Source organism: Pelobates fuscus, chromosome 2 (genome assembly GCF_036172605.1).
Source record: "Pelobates fuscus isolate aPelFus1 chromosome 2, aPelFus1.pri, whole genome shotgun sequence".
NCBI lineage: Eukaryota > Metazoa > Chordata > Amphibia > Anura > Pelobatidae > Pelobates > Pelobates fuscus.
Window position 1 is genome coordinate 262708961 of NC_086318.1, and position 24296 is coordinate 262733256.

The 24296-nt window shown below is 43.3% G+C and overlaps 1 protein-coding gene across 1 annotated transcript in view; it reads right to left on the reverse strand.

Annotated features, from left to right (window-relative positions):
• Window positions 1-14615: 14615 nt before the first annotated feature.
• Window positions 14616-24296, reverse strand: part of NID1 (nidogen 1) — a 108330-nt gene continuing 98649 nt past the window's right edge. Inside the window, exons 19-20 of the mRNA XM_063443361.1 lie at window positions 15857-15969; window positions 14616-15036 (exon numbers count right to left, since the gene is read on the reverse strand). Of these exons, the coding sequence (XP_063299431.1) occupies window positions 14915-15036; window positions 15857-15969 (235 nt within the window). The 3' untranslated portion in view covers window positions 14616-14914. The remainder of the gene's footprint in view (window positions 15037-15856; window positions 15970-24296) is intronic.

Sequence of the window (24296 nt, forward strand, 5' to 3'; positions counted from 1 at the left end):
ATCAAATCTGCGTGAGCAGCCACAAGTGCTGTAGGGGGCTTTGGCAAATTGAACAAGCCATCCAATTTCACCGCCTTGGTGGTAACTGTGTGCTAAACAAGCGTCAAACATAATGGGGTAAGTCTGAGAGGCCTGCCTCATCTAGAATACCGCAGGTTTTAAAGTTGTAACGCCTCTTCTGGTCCTCCATAGCATCTACCTTGTTAGTGAAAACCATTCGTAATTTTTGTACACCAGCGATTTTATGTTCCATGGAGGTTATTGTGGAATCTTGTGTACTCGAGGTGGTCTTCAGAATGGTGATCCGAGAGGTGGCGCATTTGATGGCGGTCTTGAAGTAGGCCATCTCTGCTGCAATATTGGCTCATAGCTCTGTTTACATAGCTTTTAGCTGGATCGTGGTAACCAAATCACCAGTGTTGGTTTGCTTACCAAGGGGTCTCAGTGGTGGACCAATTGAAGTCGCTGTCCCTGGGTCGAATGGGATCTCCTCCGAGGAATAGGAGGACTCATCCTCTTCCTGCGCCATCTTATCCCATGTGGACCTCTGAAACCTCTGCAGGAGTTCACCGATATCACTGCTCAATGGGCCCTTATAAGCCTTCTGTGTTTTTTGTTCTTCCTTCCCATTCTGCTTTCCCATCACTGATGAGTAGTATTTTGCTTGCAAATTTTAGCCAGCTAGGCTTGAAGCTCGAGTGGATTCGTCTACTCTGTCCCTCTCCCTCTCCCTCTCCCTCTCCCTCTCCCTCTCCCTCTCCCTCTCCCTCTCCCTCTCCCTCTCCCTCTCCCTCTCCCTCTCCCTCTCCCTCTCCCTCTCCCTCTCCCTCTCCCTCTCCCTCTCCCTCTCCCTCTCCCTCTCCCTCTCCCTCTCCCTCTCCCTCTCCCTCTCCCTCTCCCTCTCCCTCTCCCTCTCCCTCTCCCTCTCCCTCTCCCTCGTGGAAACATAGATGGTCGGGTTAGCAGTGAGCACATTTTCTCTTTTCTCAGCTCTAGCTCCATCCTATCTTTAATCTATACTTCTGTTTACCTTTCTTATTATTAGAAGAAAAAAAAATTGGTTCATCTTTCAGCTGTGTAACTGTGACAAGAGATTTCCAAAAGGTAGATCCCCAGATGTTGTAGACCTACAACTCCTATGGTGCTTTCCATGCCTTTAGAATGAAACAGTGTCATGGAAGCTGTAGTTTTAAAACATCTGGGGAGATGTTTAAATGGCAATTGGATAAATACATGCATAGAAACATAGAATGTGACAGCAGATAAGAACCATTCGGCCCATCTAGTCTGCCCGATTTTCTAAATACTTTCATTAGTCTCTGGCCTTATCTTATAGTTAGGATAGCCTTATGCCTATCCCACGCATGCTTAAACTCCTTTACTGTGTTAACCTCTACCATCTCAGCTGGAAGGCTATTCCATGCATCCACTATCCTCTCAGTAAAGTAATACTTCCTGATATTATTTTTAAACCTTTGTCCCTCTAATTTAAGACTATGTCCTCTTGTTGTAGTAGTTTTTCTTCTTTTAAATATAGTCTCCTCCTTTACTGTGTTGATTCCCTTTATGTATTTAAATGTTTCTATCATATGCCCCCTGCCTCTTCTTTCCTCCAAGCTATACATGTTAAGATCTGTTAACCTTTCCTGGTAAGTTTTATCCTGCAATCCATGAACCAGTTTAGTAGCCCTTCTCTGAACTTTCTCTAAGGTATCAATATCCTTCTGAAGATACGGTCTCCAGTACTGCGTACAATACTCCAAGTGAGGTCTCACCAGTGTTCTGTACAATGAGCACTTCCCTCTTTCTACTGCTAATACCTCGCCATATACAACCAAGAATTCTGCTAGCATTTCCTGCTGCTCTATTACATTGCCTGCCTACCTTTAAGTCATCAGAAATAATCACCCCTAAATCCCTTTCCTCAGTTAGGACTCTATCAAATATTCTGTACTCTGCCCTTGGGTTTTTACATCCAAGATGCATTATCTTGCACTTATCCACATTAAATGTCAGTTGCCACAACTCTGACCATTTTTCTAGTTTACCTAAATCATTAGCCATTTGGCTTATCCCTCCTGGAACATCAACCCTGTTACATAATCTTAGTATCATCATCAAAAAGACATACCTTACCATCAAGACCTTCTGCAATATCACAAAAAAAAATATTAAATAGACTGGATCCAAGTACAGATCCCTGAGGTACCCCACTGGTGACAAGCCCAAGCTTCAAATATACTCCATTGACTACAACCCTCTGTTGCCTGTCACTCAACCACTGCCTCACCCATTCAACAATATTGGAATCCAAACTTAAAGATTGCAGTTTATTGATAAGCCTTCTATGTGCAACAGTGTCAAAAGTCTTACTGAAATCTAGGTAAGCAATGTCTACTGCACCACCCTGATCTATAATTTTAGTTACCCAATCAAAAAAAATCAATAAGATTAGTTTGGCATGATCTCCCTGAAGTAAACCCATGTTGTCTCTGATCTTGAAATCCATGTGTTTTTAGATGTTCAACAATCCTATCCTTTAACATGGTTTCCATCACTTTCCCCACTACTGAAGTAAGGCTTACTGGCCTATAGTTGCCCGACTGCTCCCTATTACCTTTCTTGTGAATGGGCACAACATTCGCCAACTTCCAATCTTCTGGGACTACTCCTGTTATCAATGATTGGTTAAATAAATCTGTTAATGGTTTTGCTAGTACACCACTAAGCTCTTTTAATAGCTTTGGGTGTATTCCATCAGGTCCCATTGACTTATTTGTCTTTACTTTTGACAGTTGAAATAGAACCTCTTCCTCTGTAAACTCAAGTGTAATAAATAACTCATTTATCCTTTTTCTTAACTGAGGTCCCTCTCCTTCATTTTCATCTGTAAATACCGAAATATGCAAAAAAATAAGATACAGGAATATAAATTTTAATTAGTGTAGTTATAGCTTCTTGATCCAAGGAGATATCTGACTGTCATTCTGGGGTCAAGATGAATTTTTTCGTAGTTGGTTGCACAAATATAGTGTACACAAGTATAGATTCTGATAAAAACCACCTCTTCAGGTAAAGAATTTCACAGCCTTATTGTTCTTACTGTCGAAAACACTTTCATTTCACTTAGACTAAATCTCCTTTCTTCAAGTCTAAATGCGTGATCTCTTGTCCTATTTATGAATAGATTTCCACACAATGGTTTGCATTGACCCAGAATATATTTGCATAATGCTATCATATCCCCTCTAAGGCGCCGTTTATCCAAACTAAAGAGATTTAAATTTGTTAACCTCTCTTCATAACTAAAATGCTCCATTCCTTTAATCAATTTTGTAGCCCGCCTCTGCACTTTTTCTAGTGCCATAATATCCTTCTTATACATGACAAAACCTTACTGGCCTTAGCAAGTGCCGATTGACATTGCGTATTGTTGCCTAGTTTATTGTCTATAATACTTCCCAAATACTTCTCATTTGTTATTATCTCTAATTCACTACCATAAGTAAGTTGCTTGAGTACCCCGAAATGCATAACTTTGCATTTTTCCACATTAAATCTCACTTGCCATTTGAGTACATAGTCCACCAATCTATCTAAATCCCTCTGCAGCAAAGCAATATCCTGCTCACATCTATTATTTTACAGAGTTTTATGTCATCTGCAAACATTGAAACACGGCTTTCAATGCCTATTTCTAGATCATTTATAAATATGTTAAATAGAAGCGGTCCCAGAACCCTGTTGTTCAGCTTGAAAATGTACCATTTATGTCAACTCTCTGTGCTCTATTTTTAAGCCATTGTTCTACCCAAGAACAAGAATTTTCATCTTGACCAATTTATTTTAGTTTGAATAAAAGCAAGAGGATATTGTCCAGTACTGGTACAGTCCAAAGGTCTACGTCACCAAATCCGGGGTCTCTTTTGTCCCATAGTGAAGCAGATAAAAACAGAGAGGGTGGTGCAGCGCCTGGAATGTCCTTGAAGTGTGTATATATAACCATAAAAGGAGGAGAAATAGGAATTTGATAGGGAAGTACGTAAAAAATATAGTAAGGTGAGGGTAAATAAAATGATATGCACTCACACTTTATAGGAGCTTAGGTGCAGCTCCAACTTAGACGATTGGGCGGAATAATTCCCGCCTGAGGATATTATTGAGTACAGACTCTATAGGAGGTTCTTGTGGATGCAGCTTCTCTTGCAGATATGTAGAAGCAGCTAGGTACGTGGCAGCTGGCAGGGCCGGATTAAGAGCACACTGGGCCTGGTGCTGATAATTATGATGGGCCTAATTACGGAATCTTATCGACCAAAAACATTAAAACAATCATACCTCCCAAGCGTCATGTATCTGATGGAGATGGTGCTGGAGGGTAACTCATAGGATGCAGCTATAAGAAAACACATACTCTATGCTAATCTCTCTCTAATTTATATCTTTAATCTTTCAATTAAATCCATAACCCTAACAGCAGTGTCCAGTGAAGCAGGCAGTCAATGGGCGGGGTAAAAGGGTGGCCACTGGTGCGAATCATGTGACCAGACCTGCCAAAAGGGGAGAACATGCCCAAAAAGGGGGCATGCCTGTCCAAAGAATTTGAAGGACAGCCTGGCATGAATGCATGGCAGGCTTCCCACCAATCATGCAGGCTGTCCAACTAAGGGCATACTATGCAGGCAGCACCCTGAGCTTGACATAAATGCATCTAATGATGCGCTCACTCAATGCTTTCTAAGGACTGTCCCCTAGCACTCGCTGGTCCACTTGTCTTCTTACCTTCTTACTAGCAGGCAGAAGTTCCTGGTATATAGTCTGAGACAGATAAAAGGTGTATGTAGTGAGTGTAGATGAATGGGGACATGCCACAGTGTTAGAGAGACCAGCATCTGCATTACCTAAACTAATTTTATTGTCAGCCAGTCCACACAAGTTTTGTTCCGATACATCCCTCTTAAGCTTCCAAACTTAAAGGGACACTATAGTCACCAGAACAGCTACAGCTTATTGTATTTGTTCTGGTAAGTAGAATCATTCCATTCAGGCCTTTTGCAGTAAACACTGTCTTTTCAGAGAAAATAACTCCACTGACCACTCCTTAGATGGCTGCTAGAGGTGCTTCCTGGGGCAGTACTGCCTAGTGTGCAGCACTGCCATTCAGTGTCTCCACCCTCGGCATGCAGACACTGAACTTTCCTCATAGAGATGCATTGATTCAATTTATCTTCATGTGGAGATGCTGATTGGCCAGGCCTTTGACTTGTGCTGGCTCTGCCCCTGACCTGCCTAGTTGACAGTCTCAGACAATCCTATGGGGAAGTATTGTAATTTGCTCAGACCACCACTTCTGATGATGTCAGCAGACAGTCAGTTCAGAGGCAGAGCCAGCAGCTGCAGACTTGAATACAAGTTATATTTTACTATACTTAGGGAGGCAAGAAGGGGGCAGGGTGGTGGTTTTAACATAATAGGGTCAGAAATACATGATTGTGTTCCTGACCCTATAGTGCTACTTTAAGCAAGAGTATGTGAAGAGTAGTTAAGGTTGCCACCTTTCTTGGAACAAAATACCAGCCTTAATCCTTTGTATAATCACAAGGAGTGACATCAGAGAAAATTCTGTAAAATCACCAACAAACTACTCACAGTTTGATTCTGCTGTATAGATGGATTGCTCTCAGTGTCTCAGTCTCGCAAGTCACCCAGTGTGTCAGTGTCCCCATGTGTCCCTGCTGCCTTTCCCCCCCATCCCTCACTTATCTGAGCTGTAGAGCTGCTGTTTGGACTCTGTGCTGTGTTGCTGGTCCCCACGGATCAGTGAGTAGTACAGAGAGGCATGGATATGCATAGACATAAAATACTAGACGCCGCATTGACTGCTACTTCCTGTTGGCGCTGATGAGCCGCGGGGCCGCCATCTTGGATCGGTCACAGTGTGATCTGCAGCATAGACATATATATAATATCTGCAGAGCAAGGTCCTCAAAGTAAACATGGTTAGTCTTAAAATCCACCTGGAGGGTGTATAGATCCAGTAGCATGATGTTTAATCCTGGGATATTAAATAAAATTAACTGACATTTGCTGCTTTAAGACCTCTGTGGTTATTTACGTTATCGACTAAGTTTACTCAATACATTGAAATTATTTGAATTTCCAGATTGAAACTATGCGTTGCATTTGGATTTAGGTTTGCTAAAATTAAAAGTTTAGTGAACTAACCCCACAATCTATCATCTTAATATACATGTTTTAAACTGGGACTGGATCTTTGCCTGATTTGTAATGTATTTACTTTTCACCTATTTTTAACTAATATGGATTTTGGAACTGTGCAGAATAAAATTTAGATATTTACAACTCTTTATTATTGTGAGCTCTGTCTTTTGCACTTTGAAGTCCGCATGGAGATAGCATAAAGAGAATAGGAGAACAAACAATCACATCACTATTTACTAAAGTGAGATTTGTCACTAAGGCAAAGTAAATTAAAAAAATTAGGGACAGAAGTCCTAATACATAGACATATAATACCACACCGGGTGACCGGCCCAAAATGGCGCCCGCATTTCATGGCCCTCCGAGGTCAATGCGGCGTCTAGGTATTATATGTCTATGGGGATATGCTGTAACTTCCTATCCCTGTAGGGGTCCACACACAGTGACCCCTACTGGCCGGTGCTGGTATTGCAGAGTAATCTCCACTTATTCTGAGAAAAATACCTGCATTTGTATTGCTAGTATTACTGCAATACCGGCACGGTCAGGCAGTCTCAAATACCGGCTGTGCCAGTAAAATACCAGTCAGGTGGCAAACCTAAGAATAGTGTGTGTGTAAAAAAAAAAAAAATGTAAAAAAAAAAAAAAAAATTTTTTTTTTTTTCCAATGGGCCTATTCCATGGGCCTGGGCCTGGAGCTGCAGCTCCATCAGCCCCTATGTTAATCCGGCCCTGGCAGCTGGTGTGGTTGCAGAGGTTGCTTCATAGGGCAAAATATTTGTTTTCAACATATTAAGCAGATGCTGTTGGGTTGATTTTTTTTTTACCTTGTGTAAAATGTCTGCTCGGTGCTGGGGAATACTTTTTCTCTCCAGTATGCTCAAAGTTGGAAGTACTAGTGCACCCGGGTGGACAAAGGTAGAATGTACGTACAAGCTTCACTGTGAAAATGTGGTGGCAAAATGGTGCTCTGCTTTTCCAGTTTTCAGCATTTAAATCCCAGTACAGTCGCAAAGCCCACCAATCTTTTCGATAAAGCCTTTCTGCCAACTGTTCACAGACAGGTCAAGTGAGCCTTCTTTCAGAAACACCACCTCAGTTTTCCACCACCCACCTCCCCATATGGATTGCGGCAGTACTAATGTAGATTTTGCTTTGGCAGTTTTGGATGGGTAGGAATCACTTTAAGTACCTTCTCTCTTTGGTATTTGATCCAGCACAACCCTCAAGACCCTGTGTCTGCCTTTCACTTTTGGAGGCAGTTTGTAAGCATTTTGTTCCATTCTTATTTTATTTACCTGCGGCAGTGGAGTCTCATGGGCTACCTCCTGTGGCTTTATCTTGCTGGATACTAAGGTACCAGATAGCCCTGATACTGAGATTCCTTACAAGAGTTTGTCACTGCCACTAAGCAGTACATGTTGACATTTTGTGCATCAGTTAAAGGGACTCTCCAGGCAGAGTCTACTCATCTGGTTCCAGCGCCGGGAGCCTCGTGAAGCCGCGCCCCCTATTTCGTCATAATGACTAAATAGGCGGGCGTGAGCAGGGAGCAATCAGACGCTTCCATTTGGAAGCGTCATTGCTCCCTTGTGCGCATGCGCGGCTTCGCCGCACATGCGCACATACTACAGAGGTCGGCATTCATGCCGCCCTCCGAAGTCCTGAGCGCACTACCGCGCATGCGCGCAGCCGCAAGCTGAGCTGACAGACAGCTCAGCTTGCGGTCTTTGCCTGCCCCCCTCCTCTGCTGACAGGCTGGAGAGAGAAGGCGCGCACACAGTGCCTTCTCTCTCCTGCACACGTCAGATGTATTTTAATACGTCTGACGTGTACAGGGCCTTTTTAGGGCCCTGCATGATAGGAAGTCCCTCTGGTGGCTGTTTGAGTGACGGCCACTGGAGGTATTCCTATCAATCAATGCCTGCAGGGTATTCCTATCAATCAATGCCTGCAGGGAGCTATAGATCATACCTGAACAACTACTTTAAGTTGTAGTTGTTCAGGTGACTATAGTGTCCCTTTAACTATGTCCTTCCTTGGCCATGTATTGGCTGATTGACACATTATAAATGTTTAAACATGCTTGGATTTTATTAAAGGACACGGAGGCTCCTATTATGCTTATTCTCTTTCTTTTATTCCTCAGCAGCAAAAGAGAGAAATACTGTAAATATTCAACAAAATTTAAATAATAACATCATTTACCCAAAGGGTTAACCATATATAACACATTAACCAATGAGAGTGTCCCTATCCTAATAATGTCCCATGTGACCTTAAGCAACTCCTCTTTCTTTTGCTGCTGCCTCCTCAGCTAAGTACAATTTTACATCTCTCTACATATTTGGAAAATTATCTATTTATCTCTGTTTAGTTTGGTACATTTGCCTTAATTCAACCTTTTTGCATTACCTATGCCTTATTTGTCCTTTTTTCTGTGGTAAATTATTTGTTTTTTATCATTGTTTTATTGCTGTGTTTGTTGCTCCCTTTCCCCTCCCCTCCCTCAGTCACCTGGTCAGTCTGATTATCTCCCGACCAGACTTTTCTACCATCCTGCTTTGAAGGGACCTCAGTCTGGGGCTCCTTCCTCGCACCGGGTACCGTTTCCCGCGGTCCCGGCAGTTCTTGCCTTTAGCCGCGGCTAAGTCCCGCTCGCGCATGCGCACATAGCGAGTGCGCATCGCGGCGGCCATGTTTTGATTGGCGGTTTTCCCGTGTTTTTTCCTAACGCGGCCAATACGCTCACCTGGGGGTGGGAACGTGTCTGTGTTACTAGCCTGTTCTACTGCTCTAACTGTGCCTAGTTTTTTCTTGTTACTCAGCTTTGCATATTGTTTTACTTGTGCCTCTTAAAGCTGTATTGCTTAAATAGCTGGTGCCTCTTAAAGCTGTATTGTTAAATAGCTGGTGCCTCTTAAAGCTGTATTGCTTAAATAGCTGGTGCCTCTTAAAGCTGTATTGCTTAAATAGTTGGTCCCTCTTAAAGCTGTATTACTTAAATATCTGGTGCCTCTTCAGCTGTTGGCTTATTTAGCTAGCTGCTAAACTGTCACACTCCTACTCCACAGATAGTAGTGCCCAGTTAAGGCAAAAAATATTTATCTGTCGGTCATTTAATCCTCTCCTCCTGGCCACGCAATGATTGAAGGGCCACAGGAGCAAATGGACTCTGAAGAGTTGCATTCCCTCCTGGACGCGGCTATGACGAAGTCCGTGACACAGGCCATATTTACCGCTATGGGGGCCATGTCAGACAATATCTCACTGTCAATTACCAAGGCACTGAAATCCTCCACTTCTAACCCCCCAGAGGATAATCCGGTAGTCCCTAGTGGGTGTAAGGCCGTCAAAAAGGCCAACCACCTGGACAAAAATGCCTCCAAAACAATACAGACGGACAGGGTACGTCCTGTCACAGATCATGTGGTTGAACCACAACAAGGAGCCTCCCACCAGGCAAAATTGGTGAGGAATTGGAAAAGGGCTAGAGGAGCAAGAGGAGGCACAGAGCGAGTCCCATGAGGAGGACTCTTATGACCCCAGTTTTTTATCTCCCTGAGCACAGCTCCATGACAGGAGCGGGAGCAGACTCCAAAGATGGAGTAGACGACTCCGCCCTGGTTGATCCACAAGGCGAACCACCTTTTGACCCCAACACCTTGCAACACACGAGATCCTCGGAGTGGTATCCCCTAGAGCACGTTGCAAAATATATCGCTGCTCATATTGGAAAACCACTCGACAAGGTGGCACGGAGCAAACTCCGGGCGGAAAGACCACGCCCCACTATTCCGGATATGCCACCCCGGACGTAGACCCACAAAATTGCCCAATTCTTGGGGAAATCAGGCTGGAAAGCCAAGAAGGGCCTGGATTTTGCCTGGCGGAATTGCCAGGACACGGTCCTGGATATCCTAGGGCCAATTGCAAAAATGTTCGACATGGTCGAAGGCGCAATAACAGGTGGTACCCCGGTGGATTTAGAGGCACTCAGAGGGTGGATCCAGCGAGCCGTATGCCTGCTGGGCAATGCCAATACGGCGGTAGCCACAGAACGGCGCAAGGCAATCTTGATAAAAATAGAACCTATGCTAGTGAACCTAGCTATTTCAGAGCCTGGACCCCAGGCAAAAGCCTTCCTATTTGGAGATACTTTTGTTAAAGAGCTAGGCACATATGTAGGCACCTTTACGGCACTTGATAAAGCTCAGGCCAACATGAAATGAGTGTTCCACCAGAGAGTTTTTGGCGGGGCCGGCAGATATTGGGGTCGTCAGCCCGGCCGAGCACCCCGGGGTTCATACCGGGGCTACCGAGGCCCCATACAGTCCAGGCTTACAACACCTGAACCCAGAACTACCACACCGTTCTTCCCAGTCCTGGACAGACCATGGCAGTCTCGGGGACCCAGAGGTTCTTCCTATGGCCGACAACCTTATGGTAAGTTCTATGCCTCGACATCTGGCTTCACTAACTATGGTAGGGGCAGACTGTGTCATTTTGTCACTGCATGGCGCAAGCTCACTGCAGATGCTCACGACACGACTTCACACTGTTCAGGGATACTCTATAGATTTTGTACACTACCCTGTTCAAATACAACCCCCCAACCGCATGGTGTTTCCCACTCACGACCAATACCTAATATCTCAAGAAGTACAAGCCTTAGCCTCCAAGGGCGCTATTGCAGAAGTCCTCTCTTTCACACCGGGTTTCTTAAGCAACCTCTTCTTGGTTCCCAAAAAGGGCGGAGGCGTCCGTCCAGTCATCAACCTACGACCCCTAAACATGTTTATCACATACCACCACTTCAAGATGGAAGGCATCCACTCTCTAAGAGATCTCCTGCTTACAGGGGACTGGATGGTCAAGCTTGACTTGAAGGATGCGTACCTCACGGTTCCGATGGCCTAAGAGTGCCAAAACTTCCTACAATTCCAATGGGAAGAGACCTTATGGCGATTCAAATGCCTACCGTTTGGCCTATCGATGGCACCATGGTGCTTCACGAAGCTCATGAAACCAGTGGTCGCCCTCCTACGCAGTAGAGGAGTTCGACTCATAATATACTTGGACGATATCCTCATAATGGCGCAAGACCCTCATCTGCTCCACGAACATTTCTCGTGGACGAGGACTCTACTAGAAAACCTGGGGTTTTTAATCAACTGGGAGAAGTCGGTCACCAAACCCTCTCAGTCAAAAGAATTCCTGGGATTCACTATAGATGCTGTGAACGGAGCACTTCTACTCCCGACAGCCAAATTCAAATCCATCAAAAAGGATATCAGGCGGACTTTAGCATGTCCCATTCTTACCTTGAGACAACTGGCCGGGATTGTCTGCCTCCTCTCAGCATCAATCCCTGGGCCTCTGCACTACAGGGCACTCCAACGACTGAAAGCCAAATACCTTCGCTGAGGGCACTCATACTCAGACTCTGTTCCTCTCGACTGCACCGCCAAAGAGGAATTAAAGTGGTGGCTACAACACATGGAAGCATGGAACGGCCGAGCGATCTTCGGGAACCACCCCAGACATCATAGTGGAATACGATGCAAGCATGCTCGGCTGGGGAGCGCGCTGCGGAGCTATCTCCACCGGAGGAAAATGGTTCCTAGAGGAACAGAAACTACATATCAACTGCCTAGAACTGCTAGCAGGATCGTTTGCTCTACGGAGTCTTTTAAGTATATCGACCAACTGCTCCATTCTATTACGCATGGACAATATATCAACGGTCCGGTATATCAACCACCTCGGGGGCACGAGGTCAACAATACTAGCAGAACTGGTGAACGATTTCTGGCAATTTTGTCTGGACCGCAACATTTCAGTACAAGCAGAGTACATTCCGGGGATGTCCAACGTAGTGGCAGATTGGAACTCCAGACACCTACGAGATGCCAGCGACTGGCGGATGAACCCGGTCATCTTCAGCCACTTACAATCACTTTGGGGCCCCCAGACATCGATCTCTTCGCGTCACGTTTGAACACACATTTGCCAAAATTCTTCAGCTGGAGGCCGGATCCGGAAGCTCTGGCGACGGACGCTTTCCTCCAACCATGGCCGAAAACCCGCCACTACGTTTTCCCTCCTTTCTCCCTTATCGCACGAACTCTACTGCATCTCAGATGTCACCGAACCTCCCTGATCCTCATAACCCCCTTTTGGACGTCTCAACCCTGGTCCATAGATCTCCCGAGATTACTATCGGTGACAACCGACCTCATACGGGATTCCGACGTGAACTCACACCCCCTTTTACTTCAGGGACATCTCAAACTTTTGGCATGGCTCCTCTCAGGGGACCCTATTACATCACAAATGTTCCACAGGCAACTCTGGATCTCCTGGCAGGAGATTGGGCCCCAGGAACAAGGAAGTCGTACCTACATGCCTGGAACGCATGGAATGGTTGGTGCATGGAACAACACATGGATCCCATATCTGCAAATGTGAGTCAGGTTCTGAGTTTCCTGACTTCACTTTACGACTATGGTCTGGCATATCATACAATTAACTTGTATAGATCAGCGATCTCGGCGGGCCATCAAGGCTGGAATGGACTCCAAGCAGGAAAGCACCCAGTGGTGTGTCGACTTCTACGTGGCATCAAGTTTGCACGCCCACCAAGACCTTAATATGCAGCTTTATGGGATGTTGGCCTAGTTCTCAGACTTTTCGAAAATTGGCCAAGAAATGAGGAACTCTCGGTCAAGCAACTCACTACTAAGTTGGTTACACTATTGTGTCTAATCTCCTGTAAACGTGTCTCAGATGTCGAGCACTGGACCTCACGGCACGCTTGTTTACACCAGAAGGAGTCTCCTTCAACATATCGAGACGTACGAAGACATCCATTACATCAGTCTTCTACCCAGCCCTTCTGCATAACGTTAAGTTATGTCCAGTAGCCTGCCTCAAGGAATACCGTCTCGATTCGTGATTCCCGGTATCCAGATCTGTTTCTGGCACTCCGACAACCTCACCATCCGGTTTCTACTATCACCATATCTCGCTGGGTTAAATGGATCATGGAGTCGGCGGGCATTGATACCTCCACGTACGGAGCACATTCTGTAAGGGGTGCTATGGCACTAAAAGCCGTTTCTCTAGGTGGTAGGCTAGAAGACCTCTTTCGTGCAGCTGATTGATCCAGAGAATCTACGTTCCGAAAATTTTATTTCCGACCAATTTCTCATTTTTCCACTTCAGTGATCACGCAGCTTTGAACTAGCATAATAGGAGCCTCCGTGTCCTTTAATAAAATTACCAGATTTTACTAATTTCATGACGTAAAGTCATGATTTTATAAAGGACACGGAGGCGAGTATTATCCCATCCAATCCAGGTAAGTTACGCCCTCCCTGTGAATATACTGTCATGTAATGGGGCACGAGTTGTGTAATAATGTGATTTATTCTTTCACCTGAAGACTAGTACTGAAATGACAAATAGTTTTGTGGTAGATAGGATCGTAATATAATATGGAAATAAGATCCAAGAACGTATTTTACCATTTCATTTCTTTGTTTTACAGCCTCCTAATTGGGTTGTCATTCTGGTCCATGCCTGCCCATACAAGTTCAAGCAGAAGGTTGCCTGTTTCATCTGGAGCCCGTTGCTATAAGTTTCTGGAAATCACGGTTCTTCACTTTATTGACTACATCGTTTTTCTGTTTGAGGAAGTGTTCATCGACAACATCAAAAGAAAGAGGAGTTGCTTAAGGTCACATGGGACATTATTAGGATAGGGACACTCTCATTGGTTAATGTGTTATATATGGTTAACCCTTTGGGGTAAATGATGTTATTATTTAAATTTTGGTGAATATTTACAGTATTTCTCTCTTTTGCTGCTGAGGAATAAAAGAAAGAATAAGCATAATACTCGCTTCCGTGTCCTTTATAAAATCATGACTTTACGTCATGAAATTAGTAAAATCTGGTAATTACGTTACACTTTTAAAGAAGAAGCTATAAGACTGAACACCAATGTAATATCTTGATTAACTCTCATACTTGGCATTGTTATGCATATAAAATGTTATGTAATAATGCAATGTGCACAGTATACACTGTTTTATTGTGAGTGCATCTTGCATATATACAATAATAATTCAATACCAGAGTTTAGTTCAGCAACAAGGCTCTTGACGAATTGACATTCACATTCCGTCTGTTTTTTTGTACTTTAATAACAACTTATTCTTAACTGAATAAACCCAACATTGATTCAGAACATCTGCTTTAAAAATATTTACTTTCTTACTGATAGATTATCATACTAAAACATAAAATACACTTAACATTTATTTGACATGAGTGTCTGTTATAGAGAATAAAAAGAACCCTAATCTGACAATCAGAATAAGTTTGACTTGTAGTTTAAATATTTATTAAGTCAGTACTAACCCAATAAAATTAATTATGCTTGCACCAGCAAAATATTTAACATAAAAAAAAGTTTAAAAAGGATTGTCACAGTGTCTGGTTTTTAGTGTACTTTTCAAATGTCCCATATTTTGTTGAATTGTTTTGTGACCCAAAATCCTAATAAAAAAAAGCTTAAGAACATTTGAGCTAGCCCTATAATTTTACCATATTCTTTGATTGTACTTAGACTCAAGCCTCCTCTGTGAAGTGTATAGGAGTCTGAAATAGCATTGGGTAGACACTCTTAAGTTCTTTCTATACAATCAACGCCAATCGTATTTTCAGGACACAGGCAAGATCGGCCACCAGGAGTTGCCAAACAAAGGTGAGTGCAGCCTCCATTGTTTAGAGCACAGTAGTTTTGTCCTGCAAAACAGATACTAATAGGTTCACAAATGCAACATTTAAAGAAAATTATTCGCTGTTTAAAAAATGACAAAAATCTGAATAAAAAAATCACACTACTAAAATGCTAATTTATTATATAAACAAATGTAAAAAAAAAATAATAAAGAGGTATTTACTAGAAACCCTTACACTGTACTAATATCCTCTTAAAATTAATTTTTTGGATGTGCTTACCTGTATCTATTCTGTTCAAATACTAACACCTTTCATTTATGATGATTAGAGCTTAGACTATAGAACCAAAAAAGTGATTATCTATGTATATGGTTTAGTGATGACACTTTAAGGATTTATCTTACAGGGTATTAAATTGTTAATTAAAACAATAACTCATAAAGCACTTCATCTTGCTGAAGTGCCTCAGGAGTTTACTGGTCATTATTTTATTTTATAAATGTGGCAATTTTGTATGTGAAAACTTTATAACTTCCAACGATAACAACTCCTGGCTGTTAAAGGGACACTATAGTCACCAAACAACTTTAGTTTAAAAGAGCACTATAGTGCCAGGAAAACAAACTCGTTTTCCTTGCGCTATAGGGTCAATTTTTACCAGAGTGGTCTCAGCAAAAGAGCTCAGCCCTGCAGTGTCGGGCTCAACTCAATGCAGAGAGCTTCTAGACTGACTACTTATACTGGGGAGAGTCAGGGCACCATAACCACTGCTGCACACCCTAGTGGTTATGGTGCCTGAAGTGTTACTTTAACCAGATAGCCAGGAAGGTTCTTGTCCTCACTTGCCTTGAGTGCTCAATATTTATTAATAATGTATTTTTACCTTGAGGACACTGGGAATAGGCAGTCGTAATGCCATAGAGACGAGATCTTTTGTGAGGGTGGAAATTATCATTCTCTTTGGATATAGTCCGATCAACAGCTATAACTGCATCTCTAAAAAAAAAAAAAGCAGAGAAACATAGTCAACACTATATATTTCATAGTAAAACTTTCAAAATAAATAATTTACAACATACAGACAAGCCCACAAAATGCAAACACAGATCATTGGCCACTAGATGTCACTGTTGAACTTATTACAATACCAAACATTTTCAACTTGGGCATTTAAAAAAAAAAAAAAGGGATTATAAGGAATTTCAAATTTTAGTAAAAACATAGCATGTGGAAAAAGGCCTTATCTCAGCTATTAGTCCTGCTTGGTTTTAAATAATTTACCTTAAGCCTAATTCCCCTGTCAGCTCTGCAAATTTTCTAGTTTTATGAAGTGTTAACTTGTCATTGTACCACAGACACACATTGTACTCTACAGGTACACATTCAGTTACCATCTACATATGTATTGCACCCTTGAATTCTTAAAAAGATGCATAATAGTGATTTGTGTAAAAATGAACATGTATTGATAAAAATTTATCCCACAATATAAGAATTTAAAGGAAAATCGGAGACATATATCATCTGTTTAGGTAACCGACAGATTGAATTAATAAATGGTTGCCTGCACAACTGAAATGCTTGGTTTGTACATATTTTCCCTGCATGACTTCATTATCTTTGCATGGATTTACAAAGGTGCAAGGATCAGCAAAATATTAATGCTTCTAGGGAAAAAAACCTAGCTGTGTAAAACTACCAAAGAATTTGCACCTCTTCTGTCTCGGTGAAAGTATCAATTTGATCAAATGATAAACATACGAAATATAATGTATGCAATGTAAAATAGCATTACAAATTGAGGATATTGGGAGGCCTTAAGTAATATTAAAGGGACACTATAGTCACCAGAACAACTACAGCTTATTGAATTTGTTCTGGTGTGTAGAATCATTACCTTCAAGCTTTTTGCTGTAAACACTATATTTTCAGAGAAAATGCAGTGTTTACATTACAGCCTAGTGATAACTTCACTGGCCACTCCTCAGATGGCTGCTAGAGATCCTTCCTCGGCCATGGCTGCCTAAAATGCATCCATTCATTCAGTATCTCCTCCCTCTGCATGCAGACACGGTACTTTCCTCATGGAGATTCATTGATTCAATTCAGCTCTATGAGGAGATGCTGATTGGCCAGGGCTGTGTTTGAATCATGCTGGCTCTGCCCCTGATCTGCCTCTTTGTCAGTGTCAGCCAATCCTATGGGGAAGCATTGGGATTGGATCAGACTACCACTTCTGATGATGTCAGTAGACTGCTTCTTTTTTTTTTTTTAGGCAAACAGCATGCAGAGTTACAGCTTCTGGCTTGAATACAGTAAGATTTTGCTATATTTATGGAGGCATGAGGGGCCCAGGGGGGCTAGATGGTGGTTTTAACACTATAGGGTCAGGAATACATGTTTGTGTTCCTGACCCTATAGTGATCCTTTAAAGGGAAACTATAGTCACCAGAGCCACTACAGCTTAATGTAGTGGTTTTGGTGCCTATAGCTTGTCCCTGCAGGCTGAGAAAAGAAAACACTGCCTTTTCAGAGAAAAGGTAGTGTTTACATTGATGCCTAGGAAAACCTTTATTTGCATTCTAGAATAGTTTCCTAGTCTAGTACTGTACTGTGTACATTCAGTGACACTAAAAGTTCCCCATAGAGATGCAATGATTCAATGGGAAAGCATTGAATTGTCTAAGATTATCAAGACTGGGTGGGAGGGAGAAAAGGAAAGTTTAAATACCTTTTTACTTCAGAGGGGGCTGGTAACCTAAACAGGCACTACAGCACTTTAATGTTAGGAATACATGTTTGCCTTCCATTAATGAATAGTGTACAATATGATGCTGCAAAATAGATCTCTGTAAAATTTAAATTTAAAGTAAAGCTTGAATATATTCATATGATTTTTTTTCAGTCACTGTGTAAAGAAGAGTTAAGGATGCATTATGAACTGGAGAGTGAACAAATCATTCCAAAACATTTGTAGTTAACAACAACATTTTGTTGGATAATGTAGGCTTTGAATCAATATGTGAAGAGTAATACAACAAATACATGAATTAAAAGGTTTAAAGTAGGTGCTGCTATAACCTTGTGTAGGTCACCCAACCACACACAAAACACAGTAAATATAACAAGTTAAAGATAATGGTAAGAGATCGAGACTACTCCTATTATTCTATACTGATGGCACGGGAGTACCTCCAATAATAATAATTCCATCAATAATGCAACGCGTTAGGGGGGCTCCCTGTCCCCCCTCCTGCTTGCCCTCTCTCTGGAATTTTTTCTGTAGGTTGTCAGATGAGTTGGGGGTATAACAGGTTCACATACAGAGGTATGGTGCATAAGGTCGCAGCATATGCCGATGACCTGCTTTTATTCCTGGAAGAACCAATAATCTCCTTATCATTATGAAGCACTACCACTAACGAATCTGCCGAATGAGGTTGCAACTCTAGGCTCTCAATTCCAGTTTAAATGGTGCGCTTGACGGATAAAATACCTGGGCCAAGGATCTTGCCTAGCTATACACCGAAAACTTTACCTCTATATTTAGGACACTACAGGCAGACCTGATGAGGTGCAAAGGGCTTTACATCTCCTGGTTCAGCCGGATCAACGCTAGCAAACTAAATCTGCAACACAGATTACTCTTTCTTTTCCAAACAATACCGATAGTGCTACGAAGAGCCTTTTTCCAGTCCATTGGTTCTGCTCTGACGCGATTGGTATGAAAAGCAAGACCTGACTATGCCGAGAAGACTGGGGAGAGTCATACTATCAGGCAGCACACCTATTACGACTCATTGATTGGCACGCGAAAGACACCTAAAAACTATAGATACCACCGGAGAAGGCTGAAATGAGTGGCACCATCCATGCTCTGCCATGGCTGAACGACCTACTAAATATTAAGGCTAAGGACACATAGGAACTAACGACCTCAGACCTAAGAGGACTATCGAACTTGAACTGGGTATACTTAGATCAATGGAGCGACGGTCACACCCCGAAATCCCTTAACACGCTTCTGGGAGAAGGAGCTCCCACGGGCCTCTAGATCTATCACTATCATCAAATAGCGCAACACTTTGGCTCAATACTGGGTAAACATTTCTTACACAGAGACCTCACTCCACTTGAGAACCTCGGCACTACCAGGGTGCACCTACGACAAGGAATAACAATCCTCTACAATCTACTCCTGACAGCTAACAAACCAACACCTATGGCCTACATGTCGGCATGGGAGGGGGACACGGGGTCACGTTGGGAGAGAATAAGCGAACTGGCTCACCAAGGAGAATATGCGAACTGGCTCACCAAGGAAGGTTGATACCAAAATACAAGAGCTCAATCAAAAACTCATCATTCGATGGTACAGAACTCCAGCTCGACTGCATAGAATGTTTCCTGAACACTCGGAAAAGTGCTGGAGATGCGGCAGCTCAACAGGAGACACCCTTTACATATGGTAGTCCTGCACAGAGATAGCACCCTACTAGCAGAGTATACATAGCTTGATCAAGGAAATAGTTGACTCAGACATAGAGCTACATCCACTATAGATAATACTCCATCACACAAAACTCCCTATTTCTGCCTATAAGAAAACCCTTATGAGGCATCTCTTAAACACTGCTAAAGCACCCGCAAAATGGGGAAAACCAGATGTACCAATGGGCAAGGAATGGATGGAGTGTGTGGAGACAATACACAGCATGGAAAGCCTAATGTACAGTGCTACGGAGTCTGATGGCACTATATAAATAATAAAATAATAATAATAATACGAGGAACCTAAGAACGTTGTGCTCTACTCTGGACCCCCTGGCTGGACTTCATCTCCCGCAGAGCGAGATGCCCTCAAACCTCACTCACAAAGACTCAGTACCCCAATTATTTACTTGAGAAGCCCCACTCCTCCCTCCCCCCCTTGCAAACGACAGTGGACCCACCTGGGATAGGACAGATTAGACCTATGTAGGGACGCACCACCACAGCCTTACACCGGGGCGACTTGGGACACCTGAAGCTCCAACAAGTCTGCCACAAGAGCAGGACAGCACGCAGATCGTAGCAGCACTTAGAACACAGTTGGGACAGGGGAGACTGTCGCTTGGGCCTGACCCTTCTTTTTTCTTTTTTCTCTTCTCTCTCTCACTCTCTACCCCTTTCATTCTCTCCTTACTACTTAATTGTTATATTTATTTGGTGTTTAATAACATAGTAACATAGTAGTTTGTACTGATCCTGTATATATTTGTACAATTACATTCTTCACTTGCAGATGCACTTTGAGAGTGCCTGCAAGTAAAAATCTACCCTCCTTCCTATCAGTCAGCGTCACCAGCCTCTTTATAGCCCTCCCTCCTTCTCAGTTATTGGAATGAGGGAAGCTGTAGTGCCGAGATGAGCTGTCACTACATACGTAGTTTAGAGTTCAATGGTCAACAATACTTCTCTGTGAGAAACATTTGATCAGCCCATGGACGCAAAGAAGTAGATGTGGCGTGATTCCACATAAGTTTCAACCTTTTTTTTGGAGGAAGACTTGGTGCAAAGTGCCCAATGGGGCACATATGGTAAACATATAAAAACAGGATATGGGGGGGCGGAGCCTGGCAGCGAAACGGGCCGGTCGCCATTGCCGCAAGCTCTGACAATCACGGGCTCAATCCAACGAATATCGGCAGACACTCTCACCATCCGCCAACGAAAATACCACCATAGCACAGAGGGGAACCCCCGGAACCGACTGATGCCATTCCGGTACACCCCGAAGCAGGCAAAGCCGAAATCCAGAGCCCGGGCCTACCTTCCATCAGCCCACCACGGCCTGGATTACTTATTTGACAGGGACTTCCTGGAGGACGCGTGGGACACATCCCTGCACAACTCCGATCACGGAACCTCCGGAATGGGACGCAGGTCACAGAAACCCCAACCAGGTACAGCACAGCCTGATATAGGCACACTGCTGCAGAAACAAACACCCGCCAAAATGGCGGCCGTACAAGGCCCTGTTCCCCCTCTAGAGCCTACCTCAGTGGAGCATAGCCCTCAAAGGGTTACACTGTCAAAACTCACACCCCAGCAAGATATCACTGAACTGGCCTCTAAACATGCCTTACAACACATGCAAAAAATGCTGCAAGAAATACAAAGCCTACTGGCTGCAGATCTACCCACCCTTAAAACCAGCATGCAACAAATTACTGATAAAGTACTACACACTGAGGGAGAAGTAAAAGGGATCCAAAAAGAAATCACCTCACTGCAAGAAGCCCTTTCCAAGATGCAACACACTCAAAAAAATCTGGAGGTACAAATAGCAGCCCAGGAAGACAAACACAGAAGCAACAACATCAAAATACGTGGTATCCCTGCCTCAGTCTCCAAGGAGGATCTACCACACTATGTGCGACGTCTCATGCAGTCCATACTGGGGGTGGCAAGGAAACTCACCTTTGCCGGAATATACCGACTATCCACTTCAACACGGGCATCCACACCCCTTGCTGGAGACGTAATAATCCGCTGCATCCTTCCCCAAGACAGGGGTCACATAATGTCGGCACTCAAGGGCAAAACGCCACTCGACTTTGAAGAGTCCCAATTGACTTTTTACCAGGACCTAACCAAAGCCACTCTCCAGTGGAGAAAAACCCTCAACGACTTCACCAGCCAGCTGCGCTCAGCGGAAATACCATACCGGTGGGGAAACCCACGCCACCTCCTAGTTACACAACAAGGACAAACGTACAAAATCACTACAGGAGCTGAAGCTGCCGCGCTACTATCAAAACTGGGTCTACCGACCAAGACCACCCAGAACGCTTCTCCCGCATGGGACCCAGAGACGATCGAACCTTTCATCCCGAGGACACAGAGAATGGACACTCAGGCCACTTGATGGGAATGGGGAGAGAAGTCTCCTACCCCAACCCGCTCACAGGCCAAATATTGCAATTTGCCGTTTACCAATGGTTTTTTCTCCTTTCCCCCCTATCACTTTTTACCTTCTAATACTAAAAAGTTCTATTGTCTTCTCCATGACTTAAGTAACGCGACTCTGGTGACGCCCCAAGAGCATGCCAGGGATGGCGTTGGCACGCCAGTACGCCAGAGGAGTGTGTGCTGCAACAAGGCGCACACCTCCCCCCCCCGACAGCCCCTAGGTTAGGGCAACCACACCTCAAGATTAGTCTAAGCAGACCAAAATAGAAACCTCCCGACTAACTACTTCCAAGACGAACCGACCGTCACCACAGAACACTTGTCAGAACCACAGATCCATACAGGGGACATACCCTCCTTAGAAAACCTCGACCTCAAGCTTAACGCTGACCTGGTACAATCTACCCGACATGGACCACACCTTCTTTACCAAACCAGGACCTAGGGATGGACGCTCACAAACCAAATAGAATACCATACCTAGTATTACACCAACCCACTACCTAGGCCTTACAACGTTTCCTAAAATATAAAAATTGTGACAATTTACAACATATGCGTTGACACTCAGAAGCTAATATATATATGTTAATGTTCACTATTGCATGTGGTAAATTTACCCTTTGTTAAACAACACGCAAAAATAAAGAATTAAAAAAAAAAAAAAAAACAGGATATGGAGTGCTTAATTGTGACTTTGTGAAATTTAGATCAATCAAAAATAGAACGTGCAAGTATTTTTCTGGACACAGGTATCACATTTACTTGTGTTCAGAGTAATATGTGCTTATTCTGTTTATGATTCATATCATAGGTAGTACTCCAATTAATATTCACTAGAGTAGATGGACAAAGGGCCAGAAATAAATGAAAAAATAAAAGATGAAACGGGGAGCAGGTGCGCAAAAAATACATTGGGGGAACATTAAGGCCACAGGAAGTGGGGGGGGGGGGGGAGAGGGGAGTGCGGGGATGGCAGTGCCTGTTGTGACAGAACCGCTTAAAGATGGAAATACTTGAAACAGGCTACGGCAGTGGTTCCCAAACATTTTAGGTTCAAGGCGCCCTTAATATATCAGTATTCTTCCAAGGCACACCAAGCCGAAATTTCTAGGTTGCATATCTGTACAGCGCTGCGGCATTTACTGGCGCTATAGATTATTGTACAGTGTTGGTGTTTGAAGGGGTGCTTGTATGTAGTGATTTAATACAAGGCTGTGTTTGTATGTAATGTTTGCGGTTGATTGCAAGGTTGTGTCTGAATGTAATGTTCACTTTTAAATGCGGATGTACATTTGTGTGACGTATTTGTGTTTGAGTGAAGGAGTGTGCTTGTATATTTTTTTTTGTTTGAATGCAGGGGTTTGTGTATGTAATATTTGAGTTAGATTTCAGGAGTGTGCTTGTATGTTGTGTTGGTGTTTGACTGCTTGGATGTACAGTGCCTTGCAAAAGTATTCACCCCCTTGACTTTTGACCTATTTTGTTACATTACAGCCTTAAGTTCAATGTTTTATTAATCTGAATTTTATGTGATGGATCTGAACACAATAGTCTAAGTTGGTGAAGTGAAATGAGAAAAATATATACATAAAACTATTAAACAAAAATAAAAAAATATCAAAATCTTTGATGATCCCGAGGAGCACCATCAAATCTATCATAACCAAATGGAAAGAACATGGCACAACAGCAAACCTGCCAAGGGACGGACACCCACCAAAACTCACAGACCGGGCAATGAGGGCATTAATCAGAGAGGCAGCACAGAGACCTAAGGTAACCCTGGAGGAGCTGCAGAGTTCCACAGAGACTGGATTATCTGTACATAGGACGACAAGAAGCCGTACGCTCCATAGAGTTGGGCTTTATGGCAGAGTGGCCAGGAGAAAGCCATTACTTTTAGCAAAAAACTAAATGGCACCTTTTGAGTTTGCAAAAAGGCATGTGGGAGACTCCCAAAATGTATGGAGGAAGGTGCTCTGGTCTGATGAGACTAAAATTTAACTTTTCGGCCATCAAAGAAAACGCTATGTCTGGCGCAAACCCAACACATCACATCACCCAAAGAAGACCATTTTTCAGCAGCCAGGACTGGGAAACTGGTCAGAGTTGAGGGAAAGATGGATGGTGCTAAATACAGGGATATTCTTGAGCAAAACCTGTACCACTCTGTGCGTGATTTGAGGCTAGGACAGAGGTTCACCTTCCAGCAGGACAATGACCCCAAACACACTTCTAAAGCAACACTTCAGTGGTTTAAGGGGAAACATGTAAATGTGTTGGAATGGCCTAGTCAAAGCCCAGACCTCAATCCAATAGAAAATCTGTGGTTAGACTTAAAGATTGCTGATCACAAGCGCAAACCT